The 20054-nt window shown below is 44.2% G+C and overlaps 1 protein-coding gene across 1 annotated transcript in view; it reads right to left on the bottom strand.

The window, feature by feature from the left end:
* The window catches only part of LOC115155494 (striatin), a 55682-nt gene that overhangs the window by 19231 nt on the left and 16397 nt on the right, over positions 1–20054 (bottom strand). The window contains exon 2 of the mRNA XM_029702146.1: positions 8364–8467. Within this exon, the coding sequence (XP_029558006.1) occupies positions 8364–8467 (104 nt within the window). The remainder of the gene's footprint in view (positions 1–8363; positions 8468–20054) is intronic.

Here is a 20054-nt window from a genome sequence, read left to right as displayed (position 1 = left end):
TAATGCGAGTAATGTACATGTCAGATATGTCACGACAGGCCTGATGGAAACTGCAAATTAGTCCACAAAACAAAATTCCCTAGACAAGGTGGGTGGTTTCTTTTTATATCGGTAAAATGATGCGAGAAATTGCGGTGGAAATGTCTTTATGCGCAAATATTGATATAATAACCATCATATTGCCAGCAGCAGACCACCCTGCATCCCACTGCTGGCTTGTTTCTGAAGCTAAGCAGGGTTGGTCCTGGTCAGTCCCTGGATGGGAGACCAGATGCTGCTGGAAGTGGTGTTAGAGGGCCAGTAGGAGGCACTCTTTCCTCTGGTCTAAAAAATATCCCAATGCCCCAGGGCAGTAATTGGGGACACTGCCCTGTGTAGGGGGCCGTCTTTCGGATGGGACGTTAAACGGGTGTCCTGACTCTCTGAGGTCATTAAAGATCCCATTGCACTTATCGTAAGAGTAGGGGTGTTAACACCGGTGTCCTGGCTAAATTCCCAATCTGCCCCTCATACCACCCCTCATACCATCACGGCCATCTAATCATCCCCAGCTTACAATTGGCTGATTCATCCCCCTCCTCTCCCCTGTAACTATTCCTCAGGTCGTTGCTGTGAATGTGTTCTCAGTCAACTTACTTGGTAAAATAAATAAAAAATATTGAAGTAAACTTGGAGTCATGTGGATGATCTGTTGTGTCGTCGTCCCGCTACGACTCAGGAAGCCATGCAGTTTATTAAACTACAGATGAAATAAGTTCTGATGAACTTCACAGGGGGGTGAAAGAGCCTGGTGATGATCTTGATGCTCCTTTCTAATAAATATCTGGGGTCTTATTCTGGTGACATGATGCTCGACTGCCGTTTGACAAATACAAATATTCTCTCTCTCGTCTATAATAATGTCATCATGTAGACTAGCCTACCCACACTGCATCAGAGCTGTTGGCTAGAGCACACAGACCAAGACCAGAGTGGTGACAAAACCCATCAGTAGTTTAAAACGTGATGGAAACCCTTTAAAAAAAAAAAAAAAAATGTGTATTAATTATTACATGGGAATTTAACCCGAAAAAGGTATTTTTATGTGCACTGTCATTAGGCACAGACTTTTATCTGCAACAAGTCAATTTATGGAAACATCCTATATGTCTTGTGGGAAAATATTATTTTAAATGCCGGATTTTAGAATATTCAATTGTAAATCTTTATCCAATTGGATGGGAAACCTAGTTAGGTTGGGACCAAGGTGTTCCTGTTAAAATTGTTAACATCCTGCTTTCTGAGTGCTCCTCCTGATATTCCAAGATAGGAATGACCCGTTGCCAAGCAACCAGGGAAACCCACAAGGTGAGTAACCTGATTCTGAAGGTGAAGCATCATATGACGTTGCTTTTCCGATTCCGGTGTCGCTCCGAACTCAATCCCACAGAGGCTGAGACGATAGCGTTACTGAAATTAAACAAAACAAGAGAAAAAAAACATGTCCTCTGCCAATGATGCTGCTTCTGACAGGAACAGCAGGAAAGAGGAAGGAATCTGATTGGCTGCTCCCAAAGGAGACAACAAAACAGAAGAGTGATGCACCCAGACAACGCATATTGTTCATTAGACTACATGGCAGGTTCTGGGGTTGAACGTAACAAGCATCCAGCACAGGTGTGGTTCCTGAAGTAATTAAGCAATTAACATCCCATCATGCTTAGAGCACACCCGATATATCGGGTCACTGATTATCTGCTGATATTGACCTTTTAGCGCAATACTGGTATTACCCGATAATCCCACCGATACCAAATAATCAATAAATTGGAATCTCTTAACTGGATACTGGCGGCCATTTTATGATGTCATTAACGTCACAATGTAAGAAAATCAACATTTGAAGCATATTTCTTGGACAATTGCTGTTTTGGATGGTTCTTTATGAGAATTCATTGTGGGAAAATTACACTTTTTTTTATTTCCCTGGAGTAAGAGAGTATATTAGCAGATATGGCTTTTTTGGGGACAAAACTTACCCACATTGGTCAGGCTCTAATCATATATAAATGCAGGGCAGGCCAATGTTCCTGCTACCATGGCTATGCCCCCAAAAAGATAACAATGTCCCCCCCATCCACAGGGCACGGAGTCGTCACTGAATGATTTGATGAGCATGAAAACGATGGTGAACCATAATGCCAATGTCGTCTCAGTCAACAGATCTCAACCCAATTGAACACTTTACGGGAGATTGTGGATCGGTGCCTGAGACGGCGTTTCAACAAAACACCAAATTATAGAGTTTCTAGTGGAAGAATGGCGTTACATCCCTTTTAAAATTGGTCACATAGACCAGATAGAAGTGTTGCCCGGTATACCGGTAATATCACGGTACCAAAACATCATGACACCAACATTTCAGAATACCATAGTGCTGTTTCATATGACCGACTTTTTCAACCCTACCGATCTAAAGCACCAGCTGGTGCCTGTTATAACATTTTATAAAGTCAAATTCAGTTGAATTTAAGCAAGTCACTAGTCTCTTGCATGAGCTGGTCCAATAATATCCACTTTCATGAGCATGTCAAGTGTCTGCTGTAAATCAGCCAGCCTCATCCCCTAGCAGCCCCTCACTTGCCTGCTTCTCTGTCCGATTTTCACCCACATCCCCTACCAGCCCCTCACTCGCCTGCTTCTCTGTCCGCTCTTCACCCACATCCCCTACCAGCCAGCCCCTCACTCGCCTGCTTCTCTGTCCGCTCTTCACCCACATCCCTTACCAGCCCCTCACTCGCCCGCTCTTCACCCACATCCCCTACCAGCCCCTCACTCGCCCGCTTCTCTGTCCGCTCTTCACCCACATCCCTTACCAGCCCCTCACTCGCCCGCTTCTCTGTCCGCTCTTCACCCACATCCCCTACCAGCCAGCCCCTCACTCGCCTGCTTCTCTGTCCGCTCTTCACCCACATCCCTACCAGCCCCTCACTCGCCCGCTTCTCTGTCCGCTCTTCACCCACATCCCTTACCAGCCCCTCACTCGCCCGCTTCTCTGTCCGCTCTTCACCCACATCCCCTACCAGCCAGCCCCTCACTCGCCTGCTTCTCTGTCCGCTCTTCACCCACATCCCTACCAGCCCCTCACTCGCCCGCTTCTCTGTCCTCTCTTCACCCACATCCCTTACCAGCCCCTCACTCGCCCGCTTCTCTGTCCGCTCTTCACCCACATCCCCTACCAGCCCCTCACTCGCCCGCTTCTCTGTCCGCTCTTCACCCACATCCCTTACCAGCCCCTCACTCGCCCGCTTCTCTGTCCGCTCTACACCCACATCCCTTACCAGCCCCTCACTCGCCCGCTTCTCTGTCCGCTCTACACCCACATCCCTTACCAGCCCCTCACTCGCCTGCTTCTCTGTCCGCTCTTCACCCACATCCCCTACCAGCCCCTCACTCGCCTGCTTCTCTGTCCGCTCTTCACCCACATCCCCTACCAGCCCCTCACTCGCCTGCTTCTCTGTCCGCTCTTCACCCACATCCCTTAGCAGCTCCTCACTCACCTGCTTCTCTGTCCGCTCTTCACCCACATCCCCTAGCAGCTCCTCACTCGCCTGCTTCTCTGTCCGCTCTTCAAACGCATCTATTCCTCAGTCAGTTTTTTAAATTTAAATATAATTTAGCAGTGATGGCGAGCGGGGGTGCAGACGCTGATGAGTCTTCGGTTGTTAGATTTGTACATTTGTTACATTGGAGCAGCAGGCAAAGCGAGCAATGTTGATACATTGTATCAATTTATCGCCTGTTATAACCCAGAACAAAGACCAGTCTGAGTAGACTTCGCAGCCTCAGCGTCACGTAGCCTCAGCGTCAGAGAGAAGAAAACGGAGCACTAAGAAGACAGCTAAGAAAACGTCGTCTCATGACCCATATGGTCGCCAGAGGTAAAAAAACAGGACCCATATGGTCGCCAGAGGTAAAAAAAACAGGACCCATATGGTCGCCAGAGGTTAAAAAAAAAAAAAAAAACAGGACCCATATGGTCGCCAGAGGTAAAAAAAAACAAAAAAAAACAGGACCCATATGTCGCCAGAGGCATAAAAAAAACAGGACGCATATGGTCGCCAGAGGTAAAAAAAAAAAAAAAAACAGGACCCATATGGTCACCAGAGGTAAAAAAACAAAAAAAAAAACAGGACCCATATGTCGCCAGAGGTAAAAAAAAAAAACAGGACCCATATGTCGCCAGAGGCATAAAAAAAACAGGACGCATATGTCGCCAGAGGTATAAAAAAAACAGGACCCATATGTCGCCAGAGGTATAAAAAAAAAACAGGACCCATATGTCGCCAGAGGTATAAAAAAAACAGGACCCATATGTCGCCAGAGGTAAAAACAGGACCCATATGGTCGCCAGAGGTTAAAAAAAAAAGCAGGACCCATATGTTGCCAGAGGTATAAAGAAAACAAGACCCATATGTCGCCAGAGGTAAAAACAGGACCCATATGTCGCCAGAGGTAAAAACAGGACCCATATGTCGCCAGAGGTAAAAACAGGACCCATATGTCGCCAGAGGTAAAAAAAAAAAAGGACCCATATGGTCGCCAGAGGTAAAAAATAAAAAAAAACAGGACCCATATGGTCGCCAGAGGTAAAAAAAAAAAAAAAAAAACAGGACCCATATGTCGCCAGAGGCATAAAAAAAACAGGACGCATATGTCGCCAGAGGTATAAAAAAAAAAACAGGACCCATATGTCGCCAGAGGTATAAAAAAAAAAACAGGACCCATATGTCGCCAGAGGTATAAAAAAAAAAACAGGACCCATATGTCGCCAGAGGTAAAAACAGGACCCATATGGTCGCCAGAGGTAAAAAAAAAAAAAAGCAGGACCCATATGTCGCCAGAGGTATAAAGAAAACAAGACCCATATGTCGCCAGAGGTATAAAGAAAACAAGACCCATATGTCGCCAGAGGTAAAAACAGGACCCATATGTCGCCAGAGGTAAAAACAGGACCCATATGTCGCCAGAGGTAAAAACAGGACCCATATGTCGCCAGAGGTAAAAACAGGACCCATATGTCGCCAGAGGTAAAAAAAAAAAAAAAAAGGACCCATATGTCGCCAGAGGTAAAAACAGGACCCATATTGTCGCCAGAGGTAAAAACAGGACCCATATGTCACCAGAGGTAAAAACAGGACCCATATGTCGCCAGAGGTGGCTTTTTTCTTTTTAAAATCAGGATTCGCACGGATTTTATATACTTTCACAAATCATGTCGCAGGCTGTTTTAAACTAATCCTGGGTTGCTAATTATTGGTTTGACAACAAACAACGTTCAGTCATGTTACCGAGATAGCTAACAACCTGCTAACTTAACAGTATGTCTAGGCACATCTGATTGGCCCAGGAAGAAAGGAAAAGGGAGGGGGCGGGCGAGAGAGGAGAAAGAGTAGAGAGGAGAGGAGAAAGAGAAAGGGAAGAAAGAGGAGAAAGAGGAGAGAGGAAAGGAGAAAGTGGAGAGAGGAAAGGAGAAAGTGGAGAGGAGAAAGTGGAGAAAGAGGAGAGCGAGAGAGAAAAAAAAAGGGGGATAGTAATGACATCATCTCCACATCCTGTTCCAGAGGCAGAGCGACCATGCGGAGGGAGCGTATCATTGTTGTTACCATGGGGACCTGCTGTTGCAGTCACAGAGCTGACACCATGGTGTCGGTGAACAGACTCAGAAAGACGAGTAAAATTATTCTGCTGGTTTTCCTGGAACAATAAGGGGGATGATTGATCCCTCGGGGAAAGACACCGCTCTAGGAAAGGACAGGAGTAGAGAACAGAAACACTCAGAGAGAGCAGTAGGGCTGTGACCTTGTCATGACTGGGTTCCCCCCAGGATAGGACAGACAGAAACCGCTCCAGGGCGGGAGTGTCATCAGCAACCATACAGAACAGATCCATCCTGCCAACATCCGTCCTCTGTACAGACATCACAACACCAGGGAACTGTCTTTTCCCCTTGTGTCATCTGTCACCGTAGACCCTCGGATTTTCTGCTGTGTTTAAGTTTCACGGTCATGTTTTCGTTTTATCTTTATCCTTTATTTAACTAGGGCAAGTCAGTTAAGAAGAAATTCTTATTTTCAATGACGGCCTACCGGGGAACAGCGTAGGCCGCCTTGTTCATGTGAAGACTTTTGGCTTGTCAGGCCCTCTGTCTTTATCAGTGTGGTGAATTCATGTGAAAGGTCATAGGTTCATGTGATGATGCAGGGTACACATGCTCTGTGATGTGTAACGGCCCTGCTACGCTACAGCCATCCTTTTCCAGCATTACCCATCAGCCATTTTATTTATTTATTTAACCAGGTAGGCCAGTTGAGAACAAGTTCTCATTTACAATTGCGACCTGGCCAAGATAAAGCAAAGCAGTTCGACAACATACAACACAGAGTTACACATGGAGTAAAACAAACATACAGTCAATTATACAGTAGAAAAATAAGTCTATATACAATGTGAGCAAATGAGGTGAGATAAGGGAGGTAAAGGCAAAAAAAGGCCATGGTGGCGAAGTACATACAATATAGCAAGTAAAACACTGGAATGGTAGATTTGTAGTGGAAGAAAGTACAAAGTAGAAATAGAAATAATGGGGTGCAAAGGAGCAAAATAAATAAATAAATACAGTAGGGGAAGAGGTAGTTGTTTGGGCTAAATTATAGATGGGCTATGTACAGGTGCAGTGATCTGTGAGCTGCTCTGACAGCTGGTGCTTAAAGCTAGTGAGGGACATAAGTGTTTCCAGTTTCAGAGATTATGAACGCTGCCATACAGACCGTGTTGCGCTCGCATTGCCTCATGTCCAACGCAGTGTTCATTTTGACACACTTAAATTCACTTAGTCTAGTTATTGTTAAAATGACGAAAAAAATGGCCCGCTGTTTTGGTTAAATAAGCGCCCTTTCATTTTGGTCACATCCCATCTGTATCCATGTCTCAATTCTCTCAAGGCTAAAAAAAAAAAAATGCCATTCAGTAGCATACTAGTAATGCTACCGTGGCTACATTCAGTAGCATACTAGTAATGTTACCGTGACCAGATTCAGTAGCATACTAGTAATGCTACCGCGGCTAGATTCAGTAGCATACTAGTAATGCTACCACGGCTACATTCAGTAGCATACTAGTAATGTTACCGCGGCTACATTCAGTAGCATACTAGTAATGCTACCGTGGCTACATTCAGTAGCATACTAGTAATGCTACCAGGGCCAAGTTCAGATGCAAAACATTCTTGAAAGTTGCAGATAGATATTCCATGAATAGAGATAACATTATTCAACATGTCAGAGGCGTGTTTGTTCTACATAGCGTATTTCTATCAGAATGTTACGAAACGTTGCGTCCCGCTGAACGCGCCCCAGGTTGCTAGCTATAGCTAGCTAATGAGGTAACATGAATTTTACGTGCTTCAGCACTCGGCGGTCCCGTTCTGTGAGCTTGTGTGGCCTACCACTTTGTGGCCGAGCCGTTGTTGCTCCTAGACGCTTTCACTTCCCAATAACAGCACTTACATTTGACCGGGCCAGCTCTAGCAAACTGACAAACTGACTTGTTGAAAAGGTGGCATCCTATGACGGTGCCAAGTTGAAAGTCACTTAGCTCTTCAGTAAGGGCCATTCTACTGCCAATGTTTGTCTATGGAGATTGCATGGCTGTGTGCTTGATTGTATACACCTGTCAGCAACAGATGTGGCTGAAATAGCTAAATAAATAAATATAAATAAATAAATATAAATAATTTGAAGGGGTGTCCACATACTGCTGTGGCTGTTTAGCAAAACGACAGTAGATCAATGACTGTCAACACACCGTGACATGAAGTTCCACACTGAAGGAGAAGACGCCTCAGTTGTCACAAAAGACGAGGTATTTCAGGTAGGAAAAGTATTATGAGCAAAACAAAATGTGAATCTGCAATTTGCAACGTTTGAATACATTTTTTTTGTTACAATGCTACATTTGGATCGGTTTTGGGGTCCGCCGACCGACATCGTAAACATTTGAATCCGGGATCCATATCCCTGACAGTTACACATTAGCTGGCAAGCTGGTTTTATAGTTCGGTAATTTATTCCATTCGATTTCCTGAATTCCCCAAAATATGTTTATGAAGCTAGCTAGCTATGTTTTATAGGCTCCTCACTATGAGTCAGAACCACTTTTAACATCATATTCTAATTTGCCACCTCTAAAAATCAATGTAATCTATATATGTTTATTTGCTAGCATTGAAATTGTCTCACATGCCACCAGAGTTTGACACTTGATTACAGTTTGCATATAACCCCGCAAGTGACGACAGTTGTTCAATGGATTCTGTAACTTACCTCTCCTGTTTGAGAGCGTATTCCAGCATCTTGATCCTCCTAACCAGGTCCTTTTTCAGGTTCTCCTGTCCTTTCCTCTCTCCCTGGAGGAACGCTGTCTGAGCCTGTAGGAGAAACACAATATCAATCATCACCAATACATTCTCCTGTCCTTTCCTCTCTCCCTGGTGGAACGCTGTCTGAGACTGTAGGAGAAACACAATATCACCAATACATTCTCCTGTCCTTTCCTCTCTCCCTGGAGGAATGCTGCCTGAGCCTGTAGGAGAAACACAATATCACCAATACATTCTCCTGTCCTTTCCTCTCTCCCTGGAGGAATGCTGTCTGAGCCTGTAGGGGAAACATATCGCATGCTATTAACACACAGTATCAACTAGACATGATCAGAGCTTTCCTCTGGCCTTGCGGGAAGTCTATCTGGGCCTAGAGAGGGAAAACGCATCACAATCAACAACCAATACATTCAGCAGACAAACTGTTTCATCAGCATCATTCGTATGTCAATTACCTGCATTCATTTGGTTATTTTTCTTTGTCCGAGATAATATCGCTCAGAATCAAGATCACGTAATTGTTCGTCTTGGGAGAAATTCTCTTCTCCATAAGAAACTGAATAGAACGCAGGGAAATAGACGGCAGGGAAATAGACGGCAGGGAAATAGAACGCAGAATGCATTCTAGAGGAATGCCCTCTGCCTCCAGTAGTGATTCATGTTGTGTTGATGTTCCAAGCAGTTGGTGGCAGATTGCCAGGCCAAAGTCAGAAATATTCAAGCTCTGGGATGTCCAGAAAACTTTGGCAGTACTGGCCTTCTTGATATAGAGTGTCTAATGTAACCCCACACAAATGGCTGGGAAACGTAACTTGCAAAGAAGACCAAATGAGGCTAAAACATCAAACATAAATTATCACGGTATGCAAGATAATCTGTACAATTGATTATCTTATCCCAGCGCTCTCCATCTATGCCTCCCTCCTCCCCTCTCTACCTCCCCTCTCTCCTTCACCCCTCCGCCAGTGTCTCTTCAACAGACAGGTTTTGGCTGGGCTACTTTGAGAAGCCAGGCAAGGCATGCCTCTGTTCATCAAATGACTACCTGGACTATTTGCATTGACCACCTTTTATACTCTGCTGCTACTCTGTTTATTATCTATACAGTTACTTTTACCTCTACCTACATATCACCTCAACTAACCTGTACCCTCTCACATTGACTCGGTACCAGTACCCCTGTAAACGGCCTCGTTTATGTTATTAAACATTTTATTTTTACTTTCGCAAATGTACCTATAGACCCGTTAAGCATGTCAAATGTATTTCCATCAATGAATAGGCTCAAAAGCAAATTAGATGTTTCTTCAGACAATTGGCCAGCACCAATTTTTTGTTATCAAACTATAGTTTTGGCAAGTGGGTTAGGACATCTACTTTGTGCATGACAAGTAATTTTTCCAACAATTGTTTACAGTTTACTTCACTTATTATTCACTGTATCACAATTACAGTGGGTCAAAGTTCACATACACTAAGTTGACTGTGCCTTTAAACAGCTTGGAAAATTCCAGAAAAATACGTCATGGCTTTAGAAGCTTCTGATAGGTTAATTGACATCATTTGAGTGAATTGGAGGTGTGCCTGTGGATGTATTTCAAGGCCTTACCTTCAAACTCAGTGCCTCTTTGCTTGACATCATGGGAAAATCATAAGAAATCAGCCAAGACCTTCACAAGTCTGGTTCATCCTTGGGAGCAATTTCCAAACGCCTGAAGGTACCACGTTCATCTGTACAAACAATAGTACTCAAGTATAAACACCATGGGACCACGCAGCCGTCATTCCGTTCAGGAAGAAGACGCGTTCTGTCTCCTAGAAATTAACGTACTTTGGTGCGAAAAGTGCAAATCAATCAACAGCAAAGGACCTTGTGAAGATGCTGGAAGAAACAAGTACAAAGGTATCTATCTCCACAGTAAATCGAGTCCTATATCGACATAACCTGAAAGGCCGCTCAGCAAGGAAGAAGCCACTGCTCCAAAACTGCCATAAAAAAGCTGGACTACGGTTTGCAACTGCACATGGGGACAAAGATCATACTTTTTGGAGAAATGTCCTCTGGTCTGATGAAACAAAAATATAACTGTTTGGCCATAATGACCATCGTTATGTTTGGAGGAAAAAGGGGGAGGCTTACAAACCGAAGAACACCATCCCAACCGTGAAGCACGGGGGTGGCAGCATCATGATTTGGGGTGCTTTGCTGCAGGAGGGACTAGTGCACTTCAAAATAGATGGCATCATGAGGTAGGAAAATTATGTGGATATATTGAAGCAACATCTCAAGACAGTCAGGAAGTTAAAGCTTAGTCGCAAACGGGTCTTCCAAATGGACAATGACCCCAAGCATACTTCCAAAGTTGTGGCAAAATGGCTTAAGAACAACAAAGGCAAGGTATTGGAGTGGACATCACAAAGCCCTGACCTCAATCCTATAGAAAATGTGTGGGCAGAACTGAAAAAGGGTGTGCGAGCAAGGAGGCCTACAAACCTCACTCAGTTACACCAGCTCTGTCAGGAGGAATGGGCCAAAATTCACCCAATTTATTGTGGGAAGCTTGTGGAAGGCTACCCGAAACGTATGACCCAAGTTAAACAATGTAGAGGCAATTCTACCAAATACTAATTGAGTGCATGTAAACTTCTGACCCACTGGGAATGTGATGAAAAAAATAAAAGCTGAAATAAATCATTCTCTCTACTATTATTCTGACATTTCACATTCTTAAAATAAAGTGGTGATGCTAAACGACCTAAAACAGGGCATTTTTACTAGGATTAAATGTCAGGAATTGTGAAAAACTGAGTTTAAATGTATTTGGCTAAGGTGTATGTAAACTTCCGACTTCAACTGTATATACACACACCGTACACACACGGTTCAGCACATTAGATAGGCTACCCAGAGCAACACAGTCTTCTAGTCCTAACATAGGGCATGGGAGACTCAACACCTTACAGCATAACACAGTTAAACAGGGAACAGTCTACATTCAGGAGATGAACCCAAGCAGAACACAACTGTCTATCTTTAGTCCGTAGCAAGTGGGCACCACAGAATCTGGGACATCGAGACAATCAAGGAGAATTAATTCTCGAGAGAGTTCCTCTTTGAAAGCAGCACTGTTGATGTCTAAAACCGAAATGAGTCACAGCTGCTTGAACAGGATTTAAATAATGTGAGATTCATTTCACATCCACCAAAACATCCCTCTATAGAAACACATCCACCCACCATCCTCCAAAACACAACATCCCTCTATAGAAACACATCCACCCACCATTCTCCAAAACACAACATCCCTCTATAGAAACACATCCAGCACATCCTCAGAACCCGGACAGGCCCTCTCCATCTGGAACATAACATTTACATACTGTAGGCTATAGAAACTCTCCGTCTGTTCAGTCCACAGAGACGAGAGATTAAACCATTCATCTGAGACTAATGATTTATCTACAAAGCTGAAGAGGTCCACATTGGACAGTAGTGATGGTGAAAAACAGTTACATTTCACAATATTACTTTTGGATGATATTATGTTGATACTTTTGACAAAAAAAATAAAATAAGATATTCGTTTTTTTGCAAGGTAGCGTTTAAAAAAAATTGGCTGTGCCTGCGCCAAAATACAGATTATTTTCATCCTATAGCTTGTTCACCTTTTTAAATTAGTGAACCAAAAATGTTTTTCAGGACTTATTTCCATGACTAAGCAATACTGATTTTCTTATGCTCGCTCTCATCTCTCTGCAATATGTTTGGATCAAAATGGCAACAAAATGGCAAAAAAATTAAAAATATAGAAATATATATATCATTAACGAATCACAATTCATATAGAAATCGTGAGTCTCTCAATTCATATCAAATTGTCACCAAAGTATCATGCTAATATTGTATTTGCGAGGTCCCTGGCAATTCCCAGCCTTATTGGAGAAACTGCAGGGCCATATCCAATCTGTGCTGCGGAGAACACGGACGGAATCACGGAACGCAGATATTAAAAACGGAATTCAACAATATTCAAAAGAAAAATGTAGGGAATCGACTAAATGCATTGACCCTAGTAGGGAATCGACTAAACGCATTGACCCTAGTAGGGAATCGACTGAACGCATTGACCCTAGTAGGGAATCGACTAAACGCATTGACCCTAGTAGGGAATCGACTAAACGCATTGACCCTAGTAGGGAATCGACTAAACGCATTGACCCTAGTAGGGAATCGACTAAACGCATTGACCCTAGTAGGGAATCGACTAAACGCATTGACCCTAGTAGGGAATCGACTAAACGCATTGACCCTAGTAGGGAATCGACTAAACGCATTGACCCTAGTAGGGAATCGACTAAACGCATTGACCCTAGTAGGGAATCGACTAAACGCATTGACCCTGGTAGGGAATCGACTAAACGCATTGACCCTAGTAGGGAATCGACTAAACGCATTGACCCTAGTAGGGAATCGACTAAACGCATTGACCCTAGTAGGGAATCGACTAAACGCATTGACCCTAGTAGGGAATCGACTAAACGCATTGACCCTAGTAGGGAATCGGCTATACAGAACAAAAATATAAAAACGCAACAATTTCAAAGGTTTTACAGAGTTACAGTTCATATATGGAAATAAGGCTTATAGTCCGGAATTTACGGTACTAGGCTACCTGCCTCCCAACGCTCTAACCACTAGGCTACCTGCCTCCCAACGCACTAACCACTAGGTTACCTGCCGCCCAACGCTCTAACCACTAGGCTACCTGCCGCCCAACGCTCTAACCACTAGGCTACCTGCCGCCCCAACGCTCTAACCACTAGGCTACCTGCCGCCCAACGCTCTAACCACTAGGCTACCTGCCGCCCAACGCTCTAACCACTAGGCTACCTGCCGCCCAACGCTCTAACCACTAGGCTACCTGCCGCCCAACGCTCTAACCACTAGGCTACCTGCCGCCCAACGCTCTAACCACTAGGCTACCTGCCGCCCAACGCTCTAACCACTAGGCTACCTGCCTCCCAACGCTCTAACCACTAGGCTACCTGCCGCCCCAACGCTCTAACCACTAGGCTACCTGCCGCCCCAACGCTCTAACCACTAGGCTACCTGCCGCCCCAACGCTCTAACCACTAGGCTACCTGCCGCCCCATCGCTCTAACCACTAGGCTACCTGCCGCCCCATCGCTCTAACCACTAGGCTACCTGCCGCCCCATCGCTCTAACCACTAGGCTACCTGCCGCCCCATCGCTCTAACCACTAGGCTACCTGCCGCCCCAACTAGGTCTGGTGAGTATGCAGACCATGGAAGAACTGGGACATTTTCAGCTTCCAGGAATCGTGTACAGATCCTTGCGACATGGGGCTGTGCATTATCATGCTGAAACATGAGGTGATGGCGGCGGATGAACGGCACGACAAAATGGGCCTCAGGATCTCGTCAAGTTCTCTGGGCATTCAAATCGCCATTGATAAAATGCAAGTGTGTTCGTTATGCCTACCATAACCCCACCGTCACCACGGGGCACTCGGTTCACAACGTTGACGTCATCAAACCGCTCACCCACACGACAGCATACAGCTGCCATCTGCCAGGTACAGTTGAAACCGGGATTTCAACTGTACAAGCAGACTTCTTCAGCGTGCCAGTGGCCATTGAAGGTGAGCATTTGCCCACAGAAGTCAGTTACGACGCCGAACTACAGTCAGGACAAGACCCTGGTGAGGACGACGAGCACACAGTTGAGCTTCCCTGAGACAGTTTCTGACAGTTTCATCAGCTGTCCGGTGGCAGTTCTCAGACGATCCCGCAGGTGCAGAAGCCAGGTGTGGAGGTCCTGGGCTGGCGTGGTTACACGTGGTCTGTGGTTGAGGCCGGATGGACGTTCTGCCAAATTCTCTAAAATAACGTTGGAGGCGGCTTATGGTAGAGCACTGAACATTCAATTCTCTGGCAACAGCTCTTGTGGACCTTCCTGCAGTCAGCAGGCCAATTACACACTCCCTCAAAACCTGAGACATCTGTGGCATTGTGTTGGGTGACAAAACTGCACATTTTAGAGTGGACTTTTATTGTGCCCAGCACAAGGTGCACCTGTGTGGATGGATTATCTTGGCAAAGGAGAAATGCTCACTAACAGGGAGGTAAACAAACGTGTGCACAAAATTTGAGAGAAATAATATTTTTGCTTGTATGGAACATGGCACCAACACTTTACATATTGCGTTTATATTTTTGTTTGGCATAAATGTATTGAACGTATTAGAAAATCTGCACAAGTTAAATATAATTAAGACATGAACAAAATGCATCAGTGATTAGTATGAAACAGCTCAGGAACGCCCCTCTGTCTGTCTGTGTGGCGCGGTGCGTACATCAACACTTACTGTAGCCGTTAGCGATGCTGCTAATAATAACCTTCTTCTGGTGATGGAAATGGTGAATTAAATGTTAATTAGTAGCCTATGCATACCTAGCAGAATGATATGGTGATTATTTGCATCAATCAAGTGGCCATTTTGTTTTGCAAACTCTGCAATCACGAGTGCTCCAGAAACGTTGCTAAAAATACAATGTTCTCTTGCTGGTGTACACATGCTTTAAAGGGTAACTACAACCTAAAAATACTAAAAATGTCTTCATTTTTCCTCAAAAACGGTCTCCTGATGTGGTTTAAAAAAATAAATGGTATGTTTTATTAAAAATTGTGATTTTGAGAGCGAATACCTGGAAAAAATAAAATGGAGTAAAGAAAAATCAGGCAAAAAATATTTTAGAGGTCCCTAAAATTAATCCACACAATAATCAGAGATTAAAGTAATTGTATTTTTCTTCATTAATGTCCATTGTTGCAGAGAAAGGGAAATTAGTCTTCTGATTTATCCAAGCTCCTCTGAGAAACACACACACACACACACACACCTGAAGTCCACAGACAGACACGCAATCTAAATCTACATTTAGGATGCCATGTTGAGCAGTGCCAAAATGCTTTCACAGAGGTTGTAGAGACTGTCCCTATAAGATTATATAACGATGTGGCTAAAACAGGCCACTGGTGTCCTGGCCAGTCCTCCAGTGACCAATAGGAGGAGAGGGGAGAGGACAGACGAAGAGGATTAGGTTGTGAAGAGAGGACAGCTCTTTAGAGAATTAGTTTGGCTCAGCATCCCTTCATCCCTCCCCAGTGTCGTCCAGAGTCCAGTCACAGAGATAGTAGGGGAGTATGGAGAGAGGAGAAGATAGAAGCAAGAGAATGACTGTCTTTGGCTCTCCATCCCTCCCTCCTCAATCTAACATTAACCTTAGCTGGAATGCTGCTAGAAGTCAACTGGGCCATAAAAAGAAACAGGAAGAGTTTTTACCAACATTACAGTCCTCACTCCGGCTGGCTGACTGGCTAGCTGCTTTATCAGGCCAGAGGATAAGGGTCTCCCAGTCTCAGTCCGCTCCCAGTCTCAGTCCGCTGACGTTAAATGGTTGCATTAGATGAAAGCTTGGGGGGGTTATTAAGGGGTGAAGATGGGATAGCGTAGGTAGAATGGTAGGTAGAAGGGTAGGTAGCTTATTCTAAAATGGATGAAATGGTCCCCCCCATCAATCTACACACAATACCCCATAATGACATCGAGTTCAAGTCCGAGCTCTGGCAGGGACACTCAAGGACATTCAAAGACTTGACCCGAAGCATTGTCTTGGCTGTGCTTAGGGGCATTGTACTGTTAGAAGGTGAACCTTCTCCCCAGTCTGAGGTCCTGAGCACTCTGAAACAGGTTTTCATCAATGATCGCTGAAAAACATCCCCCACAGCATGATGCTGCCACCACCATGCTTCACCATAGGGATGGTATTGGCCAGGTGATGAGCGATGCGTGGTTTCCTCCAGACGTGACGGTTGGCATTAATGCAAAATAGTTCGGTCTTGGTTTCGTCAGACCACAGAATTTTGTTTTTCACAGTCAGAGTAGTTTAGGTACCTTTTGGCAAACTCCAAGCGGGCTGTCATGTGCCTTTTACTGAGGAGTGGCTTCCGTCTGGCCACTCTACCATAAAGGCCTGATTGTTGGAGTGCTGCAGAGATGGTTGTTCTTCTGGAAAGTTCTCCCATCTCCACAGAGGAACTCTGGAGCTCTGTCAGAGTGACCATCGGGTTCTTGGTCACCTCCCTGACCAAGGACCTTCTCCCCCGATTGCTCAGTTTGGCCAGGCAGCCAGTTCTGGGAAGAGTCTTGGTGGTTCCAAACTCATTTCATTTAAGAAGGATGGCGGACACTGTGTTTTTGGGGATCTTCAATGCAGCAGACATTTTTTGGTGCCTCGACACAATCCTGTCTCGGAGCTCTATGGACAATTCCTTGGCCTGGTTTGGTTTTGGCTCTGACATGTACTGTCAACTGTGGGACCTTAGTAGTTAGAGGGGTTGGTGGCTATGGGTACTAAGTAGATAGCTGTATGGGTTCTAAGTAGGTAGAGGGGTTTGCAGCTATATGGGTACTAAGTAGGTAGAGGGGTTTGCAGCTATATGGGTACTAAGTAGTAGAGGGGTTTGCAGCTATATGGGTACTAAGTAGTAGAGGGGTTTGCAGCTATATGGGTACTAAGTAGTAGAGGAGTATGTAGCTATATGGGTACAAAGTAGGTAGCTATATGGGTACAAAGTAGGTAGCTATATGGGTACTAAGTAGGTAGCTATATGGGTACTAAGTAGGTAGCTATATGGGTACTAAGTAGGTAGCTATATGGGTACTAAGTAGGTAGTGTCATGACGTTGGCCTCTTTGGGTACAGGAAGGACAGTTGACCCCCTCCCCTTTGTACCATCACCCAACCTACCTTCCCCCCCAACCCAGGGTTGTAAAAATTCCAAGAGGAGAATCTACTACAACATGTTTCATAGAGAGACAAAGGAAATTCTTCCAACTCATAGAATTGGAGAACCTAGCGACATGTGTGTTCTGGAGAAGATATGGAAGATTGATGAAGACTCCAGCTACGAACTGATCCGCTTGGTACAATTTTGTGATACTCAGAAGAGACAATATAGCCATATTACCCTAAAACGGTCTACATGATAGCCTCAGCGATGAGACTGAATCCACATGGGTGTATACAATGTATTATTAAGGATAAAGCTATTTGTAATACATTGAGATGCTATGTACTGATGTTAATGTGATATAATTATATTTCTGTAACCAAGTCTAGCTCAGTCATAGGCACGCCCCCAGGGACACATACAGGACCAGGCGTCATTTGACAAGCCTGTTCTCTGGGTACTATAAAAGACCCCCTGATTTACATTTCTACAGACCAGGCCTCCACTCCATCGTGAGTTTGGCCCAGAGGTTTGACCAGCCAAGTATTCTACTGAAAGTGAACCATACCACGTGGTTAACTTTTAGACTATCGATATCGACAGAATAAGAACAAGTCTTTGATATTAATTATTAGTCTGCAGCTAAGTAAATTATATCATCGAACGCGAAGACCAACCACATCCATTCTATGACGACATTCATGAATGTCGCTCTGACAGATCCATTCTAACCGAGAGTGAGAGAGAGAGAAGGCTGACAAACTCTCCATCAGAACAAAACTCTCCAACAAGAATCCCGACGACACATGAGCGTAAATATATATTGATTGCAAAGGTTCCCGAATGAGTGAGCCTTCAATTGTCAATTGTTAATATTAATGAACTCTGTGTAACTTCTCAGCTTACCGTTTTATGACCCATTGTCTAACAGACCAGCCATGCTTGTTAGCCAGTAGGGCACATTACTATGCCAATCCTTGGTGACGATAATTGCTGTTTGTATGTTTTCTGTTAATTACTTAGTGTAGTAAATAAATGATTTTAAGACAATTGATGTATGGATGATTTTAGTAAAGACTGGGTTCGTGCAGATAACCAAGAATTACAACTTTCATGATGAGACTGAAACAACATACGGGTTAAGATTGACTGCTATCGATGTAAAATATTACTAAGTATTTTAAGAGTTTATTCAGAGGATAACAGCTCTATAAACGTTCTTCTGTGGTGCCCCGACTTTCTAGTTAATTACATTTACATGATTAGCTTAATCAGGTAATATCAATTACAGAGAAATAATTTTATAAGTTAGCATGTCATATCACTTAATCCGGCATAGCCAAAGACACGACAGTAGCTATATGGGTACTAAGTAGTAGAGGGATAGGTAGCTATAGGTACTAAGTAGGTAGAGACAATGTGTACCTCTGTGACTCGCACAACACAGACCCATTCAATATAGACGTTAGTTTCTATCAGATAGGATCCCAGCTAGGTTGAGTAGAGTGTTGTACATTCCAGACATGTTTTCCTCTCATCTAGTTCTGCGTCATCACAGAGGCGTCGAACACAATGAATCCATTTAGGGCCGACACACAGACAACTGTGTTAAAAACACCCAGGCCCAGCACCTCTCTCTCACTAGACAGTCTAAGTCAGATACAGGCTGAGCTCACTCCATCCACTCACACCTACCACTACGCACATAGAATTACACACAGATTCAAAACACACACAGACTTACATCGGTCTCAACTTTCTTATACTAGTGTTGTTGACTTGTCCCCCCTTAGCGGTGAAACACAAACAAAGGCTGAAGCCTAATATTTACCCTGCAAATAACCCTCTCTCTGTGAATAGTGAACACAGGGTTAGCTGTTACCTAGCCTCTCTCTGTGAATAGTGAACACAGGCTTAGCTGTTACCTAGCCTCTCTCTGTGAATAGTGAACACAGGCTTAGCTGTTACCTAGCCTCTCTCTGTGAATAGTGAACACAGGCTTAGCTGTTACCTAGCCTCTCTCTGTGAATAGTGAACACAGGGTTAGCTGTTACCTAGCCTCTCTCTGTGAATAGTGAACACAGGGTTAGCTGTTACCTAGCCTCTCTCTGTGAATAGTGAACACAGGGTTAGCTGTTACCTAGCCTCTCTCTGTGAATAGTGAACACAGGGTTAGCTGTTACCTAGCCTCTCTCTGTGAATAGTGAACACAGGGTTAGCTGTTACATAGCCTGTCTGTCAGTTACACCACAACCCATAGAACACCTCAGATGTCTCACCTGATAACAAGCCACATAACATTCCACACATACCATTCCTATCAGTAGACTTTAACCAGGACAGTACAGACTGGCCAGAACAGTAACAGAGAGACAAGCCTTGACAAGAGGTTTGTGGCCTACAGCATGTTGGCTTTCTGTCAGATTAGGAAGAAACACTGCTTCCTTAAGTGTATTTATTTAGACTTAGTGTCGTAGCCTGTGGCTCAGTTAGTAGAGCATGGTGTTTGCAACGCCAGCATGATGTGTGCAACGCCAGGGTTGTGGGTTCGATTCCCAAACATAAAAAAAATATATATATATTTAAAATTAAAATGCATGAAATGTATGCATTCACTACTGTAAGTCGCTCTGGATAAGAGCGTCTGCTAAATGACTAAAATGTAATTGTAAAATGTAGCTAACAAAGCAGAAAGACAGTAGAATGAGGACTGTGATTAGCACAGCGTTCTCCCTGGCACTGATTGATGAGGTAGAGTACAGTTACACTGACTGGTGTGGACCAGAGCCATGAAGGCACTGATCCAGTCAGTCTGCTT

Source organism: Salmo trutta, chromosome 2 (genome assembly GCF_901001165.1).
Source record: "Salmo trutta chromosome 2, fSalTru1.1, whole genome shotgun sequence".
NCBI classification, from domain to species: Eukaryota; Metazoa; Chordata; class Actinopteri; order Salmoniformes; family Salmonidae; genus Salmo; species Salmo trutta.
The sequence above is the reverse complement of the archived record's forward strand: the minus strand, read 5'-3'. Positions and strand labels throughout refer to the sequence as shown.